This window comes from Chamaea fasciata, unplaced genomic scaffold (genome assembly GCF_029207755.1).
Source record: "Chamaea fasciata isolate MVZ Bird 193981 ecotype frontalis unplaced genomic scaffold, bChaFas1.0.hap1 SCAF_8, whole genome shotgun sequence".
Taxonomy (NCBI): Eukaryota; Metazoa; Chordata; class Aves; order Passeriformes; family Sylviidae; genus Chamaea; species Chamaea fasciata.
Window position 1 is genome coordinate 28,818,019 of NW_027094093.1, and position 7,277 is coordinate 28,825,295.

General features: G+C 51.8%; 1 protein-coding gene across 1 annotated transcript in view; it reads right to left on the reverse strand.

Moving 5' to 3' along the window:
• ADCY5 (adenylate cyclase 5) overlaps positions 1-6,283 on the reverse strand; it is a 203,287-nt gene extending 197,004 nt beyond the window's left edge. Inside the window, exon 1 of the mRNA XM_066190271.1 lies at positions 5,057-6,283. Within this exon, the coding sequence (XP_066046368.1) occupies positions 5,057-6,058 (1,002 nt within the window). The 5' untranslated portion in view covers positions 6,059-6,283. The remainder of the gene's footprint in view (positions 1-5,056) is intronic.
• Positions 6,284-7,277: the final 994 nt, after the last annotated feature.

Sequence of the window (7,277 nt, forward strand, 5' to 3'; positions counted from 1 at the left end):
GCAACAGTTACTGAATATTTCAGGTTGCCATTTTTCCCCCCCCCGCCCCCGAACAGAAGACAGCAAATCAATTTCCACTAACTCTGGTGCAACTGCTGCACAGGCAGATTTTTCAGTAGTGAGCGGTGCTAGAGCTCTTCTTACTGCATGAGAGCCCTACTGATATCAATGTGTACGCAGAACAGAGCATTAAATGCTGTTTGAGGCATCCAGTACCTGGACCCATGTGGCTGAGCACCTTAAAAATCCCATCCTATACAAACATTACTCAAATCTTATTTTCCAGGTGGACAAAAGTAAAACAGGCAGCACATAACCACAGGAGAGCTGACACAGATCCATCTGCATTCCAGGTAGTTCATCTCTCCTTCTTGATGAATAAACAGTGCTGCTTGAAGGAAATGAAAGCACAATGCAAGGACTTGATTAACACACTGCTGAAAATCTGTCTCTAAATCAGTCATCACTTACATATATTAAGCATGCTGAGGCTGAGGTGGAACATACAGTTCTACTTCTCCTACTGTGTGACTTCTTGTTGAATGCTATTCCAATTGCCAACTAGGAAGCATCTCTATGAGGTGCTAGGAGATCTCCACAAGATTCAAGTTGATTCCCTGTTACAGTAAGAAATTGTTTTTAGCCCTGCTGAAGGGAATTTATTTATGAAAAGGAGAGAGACTGGTTTTCATACCAACATCTTCTGAGAAACACTTAAACTGAAATGCTGCACTTTCAAGAGAGCCACCATGCAGGTGCAGATCAATCATAGACCATTAACATGCATTGACGGAGAGAAAGGCCAACACATACACATATTTTGGGAAGTGAAGGATGACGAGTACTAATGTAATGTTGTTATGATGGAGACATAGAAAAGGACTGAGTGAGAAGGAGCCCTGAATCAGAGAGACAAACAAAAGACGTGCTCAGGTACTTCAGAGCTTTGCTATCAGAGATCCTTGCAGAAGGTTTGCAGCAGTATTTGGGGAGAAAAGAGATCAGTGCATTTCAGTTTCTCTTTCAGTGAGGTTACTGACACAAGACAAAAAAAGAAGGTATTTATTTTTCGTGGTACCTTAACAGTCACCCACTCGCACTGAGTTAATAAACTACAAAGACTTAACTGTATCCTTGAACAAGGAACCTCAGAAAGTTACAATAAAACAGGTTTGGATGGGAAAACAGGAGTAAATCTAACCTCAGTCCATGGGCTTGTTTGATGTTTGTATGTGGCATTCTTATCTCCTACTCCTGGTCCCCCACCCACTCCCACACAGAATCCCCATCCCTTTTTAAGTCTGATTCAGAGTCCAATAAACTCTCTTGTGAAATTCCCTGTCCCTTAGCCCATAGCCTAACAAAAATGCCAGTGCTTACTCAAGACTATCTGCGCTGAGGGCAGCTGGTCTCCTCACATGACTTCAGTTAAGCATCTGCACCCACAGGCTGAAGCTCTTCCCATGCGCCCGTACAAGTCTGCGGGTCAGCTGGGCAGAGAATAAATCTCACTGTTATCTCTGCCGTGAGGGCAAGGCAGATCACCGATAAACAGTACACTTCTTTCTCAGTTAAGAATTATAAAGCCCCATTCACATGTAAAGTAATGCCTACATGAATTCTAGAGTGTGTTTTCAGAGCCTGAAAGTGCATCAAAGCCAACACACGGAAAAGGCCGGCCTGAGAAGAGACAGCCTTACATGCAGAGAGAAGATGACACTTCCATGCAGTGAAGCATATTTGTAATCTGTATTTGTCTTCAGGTTTATGTCCTTGTGTTATTCTGGGACAGTCATCACCCCACCGCAGTAAATCCAAAAGCAGGTCCTCTAGAGCAAACTGATCACAGGAATACACGAAAACCCCTCTTTTAAGAGACAGGATTTGTAGTTGGTGGAGCATCACTTATTCACTGTGTTCTGCTTCCAGCACCATGCTGCCTTTGGAAACAAGTAAATTCTCAAACACAGGATTTCTTTTTCTCCCCTCCCTCAGCATTGGATAACTTTTTAATAGAATGCAATAATTAGCACTTTTTTATTCCAATCAAACTCAATTCAAGAAGCCAAGATCATTGCCTCTAGCTGATGAGACTCAGAGGTACCAACTATACTCATCTTTTTGGCAGGGGTGCTATCTCTTTTGAAAGACAGACTCCTCCAGGTTAACAAAGAGAACCCAGAGCCTACCTTCCAAATCCAGTGACCCCAGAAAAATTATTTTAAGAAGCAGCTCAGTTAAGACTGAACAATGATAGCTACTTTTACTCCTGTCACCTTATAGATTCAGAACCATCAGACTGCATTAACCCTTCCATGAAGTCTGACTAGCACAGCCTTGGACCGGAGAGTTTGGGGACAGAAAAATCCAGCAATGACAAGAGAAGATAATTCACACAACAAACTCATGCATCCTCAGCTAGGGAATCCAACAAGCTGCCTTTCCCCCAAAAGGGACCTACTACCAAGAATTTCACTCTCTTGAGAAAGAGGAGTTTTTAACAGGCTCCATTGCCTTATAAAAGTGCTCAGGAGTCAACACAAGAGTCACTCTGCTTTAAATGTCCGTGGATCATAACAGAAGTGTACTATTTCTCCTGGTTTGGAAACCAGGAGAATTCAGAGAGGATTAAAAGCAAAATGCGCAAAGTAAAACTTGTTTAAGTATTATAGTTTTAAATGCCATGAAAAAGAGAGGAAAGGTGATATACATCCTAACCAGCCTTTCTTCTGTGACTGCTGGATGTAAAGTACCATTCGGTCACACAGTCACAGATGCATTCACATCCACTCCTGCTCCACTAAACCCCGGCTGATGAGACTGCCAGCATGAGGTCACAGAAAACATCTTAACTCCCTCTTCTTGACTTATCTGGTCTTCACCTGCCTTTGCCCCTGGTAGTTTGAAGGAGGAAAACAGGGCTTGCGTGCGTTAGGGGGGCACAGCTGAACACAACAGATTTCCACAGCAACGAGATACAGCCCCAGTGAGGAAGGCCTGCTAATAGCTGTGAGGCAATGTGCTCAGCAGAACAGATTTTTCTATCAGACAGCCAGAGATAGCAGCTCGTGTTCATACACAAACGTGTGAGGAATCTGATGCTTGGCCTTGTACAACCCCGCTGAATTCAGCCTGTGCTACGCCAGTGTAGACCACAGCAAGATAGAGACTGTGTTGGTAGGAAAAATAAACAGGCAACGTGGAGAGACGCTCTGCCTTTGAAGACGAAGTAAGAGTGTTCCTAGGACATTCCTCATTAACTGAACATTGATTGCCAAACCGTAGGAAAACCCCAGCATTACTATGAAAGTGAAAGCAACTGTGCAATGCACAGATTTGTGCATACTGTACCATCACCTACCGTCCATGCTTCTACCTTTGACAAGTGCACATACATACACAAGCCAACAAACAACCTGCTGTTTGGAAAGGCAGGAGGCTGTAATTGTTCCAGATTTTCTACTGAGGGAGTCAATCATTCGGCCTTTGTAATTTAGGCTCCCTCCTACTAAAATACAGTTACCAACATGATGGCATTTTATTCGTTAGTATCCTCCAAACTCTGCTCATAACAGACTGTTAAATCTTCTAGCTGCAATCATGATGGGATTTGCCTTGATGTGAAAGGATACGGTTTCCAAACACACTGATTTCAACTGGAGAAGTATCAATTTATAAAGCAAAAAAGCACATATGAGGTTTTGCAAGAACAGAGCCCCAGTGGGGAAGAGCTGAGGCCATTAGCAAACTTTTTCAAGTCAAGCAGAAAAATACCAACTGTCCCACTCACAGTGTATGCTCTGCTGGAAATGCACAAAAAGCCATCTTTATCAAACATAAGAAAAATATGTCATGTACAGTTTATAAAAATATCTGTAGCAAACTTAAGAACAAAGCCAGAAACTCCCCAGGTTGGCTTAACCAGGCAGGGGGAAGAAGAGAGTAATTTCAAGAAGAGAGTATTTTGTACAGCAGAACAGCGACAGCCTCATCGTGATGAGGTTTTCTTTAAGTCCTACAACTTTTCTTGCCTCTGCAATAGGTGGAACTCAAAACAACCCAGAACTAAGACTCAAAGCAGGCACTGAGAGTGAGGCTTTATTTTGCGTTAGGGCTGTAAAACTACCTAAGACGTGATTTTAATAAACAATCCCTGGTTACACACAAGCATCAGGGCTGACTCTGTGACAGGCTCATCCTTGCCCAGAGTCCTGCACATCAGAAGGATGACAACTGCCTCACAGCCTCAACGTTTTATGTGTGGTAAGCTTAAAGCACGAGTCCCAAGGCTGCTTGCTTCGCTTGAAGAGTGGCGCCTTGTACTGCCGTTGTTTATACAGATATGGTAATTAAAAATTGCACTGTAACGCATTTGATAATAGTCTTATTGTTCCCGTGAATTGAACTGCTTCAGTTAAACATCATATCAAAGCTAAATAACAACCGGCATTTATACTTCTTTTTTTTTTGTACTTTTTATCCTGCCTGTAGGGGAACTCCGGGCTTTTTCACCATCGAGATTTCCAGCACATCTCAGAGCAAAACGTTTTCCTTCTAAACCAAAAAGCCTACCCCACATTCCCGTGGAGCACGCTCTCCCTAAGGTGCCTAAGCTCTGCGCCAACACTGAACCCAGAGTGACCCACAAGAATAACCTCTACCTGATAAAAACAGCCAGACTTCCTACACATTTCTCAGTAAAACAGCAGCATGCTTGGATACTGTTCCACAGGTGTGCTTAGCACAGGGCTGTTTACATTAAATACAACTGAAGGGCACTAGCAGGGCTGGCTGACAGTGCTGGAGCAGCCTTCGTGGGAACCCAGCAAGGCACACTTCTTGCATGTTTTGAGCCTTAACTTGGATCAGAAACGACGGAACACCAAATTACAGGCTAGCCACCACACTGGTGCACCATCCCACCCAGCAGCACGTAACCTAGGAGTTCAGCAGAAAGTCCTGCCAGCCTTCCAGCATCAGGCAGGCCCACGGAAGTCAGAGCACCCCACTTCCCTTCCCTTCAGTGCTGAGCACACATCCAAATCACTCAGCCTACCTGCTTCAGGAGGAACTTATCCTCCGCGTTGATCTTGAGGGAGACGGCCAGGTGGATGGCAGAGAGCACCACCCCGCTGATGACCGCAGCTCTCATCCGCACCGGCAGCAGCGTGTAGATGCTGTAGATAAAGAAGACGGTCCACCAGATGCCCTCTGAGGCGCTCCTGGGCCACACCAGCAGAACCCCTACCACTTGCACTGCCAGGATCACCAGGATGACAGAGTAGCATGCCAACCACATGTGGTCCTGGTGGAAGTTGTTGCGGTTGCACACCATGCACAGCACCACCATCAGCACGATGGCCAGGGAGAGCACCACGACATAGGATACCTCATAGTGGCCGTGTGCGGCATGGAAGATCAGCATGACCACACAGACCAGCACCAGCACGGCCATGAGCATGGTGAGGCTGCTCTGGTTTAGCCGAAAGAAGTAGCGCTGATAGAGACGTTCCAGTTTCTCAGACTGGAACTTCTTGGACCTGAAGATTTGCAGCAGGCTATTGCAACAACTGCCCATGGAGAAGGCCGCCTCGGAGTCCCCCTCGTCCCCGTCCTCTTCCTCCAGCTCCTCAATCTTGGCCTTGATGCGTTTCTCGTCCAGCCCCAACTCCACAGAGCGGGGCCGTACCTCCCCCTGCTCCCCCAGCTGCCGGGGGCTGGCATTGTTGGGGGCAGCGGGGGAATCACTGCCGGGCGGGTGGCGGGACCGGTGACGTCGGCTGTCGTCACCGTGCTCCTGCCAGGCGGATTTGGACCTAAAGCTCATCATCCTGCAGCCGCTCTCCCCGCGGCTCCGGGGCTCGTAGTCTTCCTCGCTCCTCCACCTGCTCGACATGCGGGAGGCCTTCTTGCCCGAGGACCTGTTGGGAGGCGGCGGGTAGGAGTAGCCATTGGCCCGGGCCTCCGCCTCGCCCCAGGCCGAGCGGTGCTGCTCCGTGCCTGCCCAGGGCGCGGGACCGCCGAAGCCCGGGGGGCTGACGCTGTTGGACCGGGACATGCCCTGTGGGACGGGGCCGCGGGCGAGGGGATGACCGCCGGGAGAAAACCCTGAAAGGGAGCGGGGAAAGAGAAAAAAAAAGAAAAAAAAAAAAGAAGGGAAAAAAAGAAAGAAAGAAAGAAAAAAGGCAAAACCCGCAAGCGCCCCCAAAGTCTCCGGAAGGGCCGGGCGTCCCCAGAGCCGGGGTGTCCCCGGCGGGGCGCTCAGGGCAGTGCCATCGCCGGCCCCGGCACTTCGACACCGCCGAGCGCGCTCGGCACCGCGGGGACCGGGACGCCCCCGGCTCACGGCCGCTCGCCCTCAGCCGCGCCGCGGCGGCCGCAGGGGCTCGGGGCGCCGCGGGGGAGCCGCATCGCAGCGCGCCCGCACCGCTCCGGCCCGGCCCCCGCCGCTCGGGGCCGGGCGCAGGGCGGGCGCTTCGCCGCGGGCCGGTCGGCGGGGAGCTGGCGAAGGCTCAGGCTCGCAGGGATGCGGCAGCCGGCGGCGGCGGGAGCATCCCCTGCCCGAGGGGCGCGGCGGGCGGGCTGCCCGGGGCGGACCGGGCTGCGGCGGCGCTCCCGGCTCGCCTCGCCTCCCAGCGGCGGAGCCCCGGCGGGAAGGCACGGCCGGCGGCAGCCGCGCCGCTCATGCACCCGGCCGCCGCTCCCGCTACGCCGCGGTGCCTTCTGGCGGCCGCAGCGCCTCTCCCGCGGGCACCGGGGGAGAGGGGAGAAACGGGCAAATCCGAAAAATCGGAAGGGTAAGGGGAAAGAAAAAAATTCAAAAAAACCCGAGTAGGAGCGGGGGCCGGGGCTCGGCGCTGCCTCCCCGGCGGGGCGGCGGCGGCGGTGCCGGTGCGAGGCTGTGGCGGCGGCGGCCCCGCGCGCGGCTCTCCGGGACGGCGGCGCCGCGTCCCGGCCGCGCTTTGTGCTCCCCATTCAGCCGCGCGCCGGCCGCGCCGCCCCCGCCCGCCCCCATTGGCGCGGCCCCGCCGCCGCGCGCCGTCATTGGCCGCCGCCGCCGCCGCCCCGCCAATGCGCGCGCCGGGGGCGGGGCGCCTTAACCCCTTCGGCGCCGCCCGCGGAGCGCCGGGACCCCTCCCCGGGCGGCGCAGGTCGGGGCCGGCGCCGGGCGCCGCCGCCGAGCGTGGCAGCGTCCAGCACCGGTGGCCGAACTGGCGAACAGAGGAAAATCAACCCGCAGAAAACCCTCTCACAACATCAGCACCTGTTACTAGAGC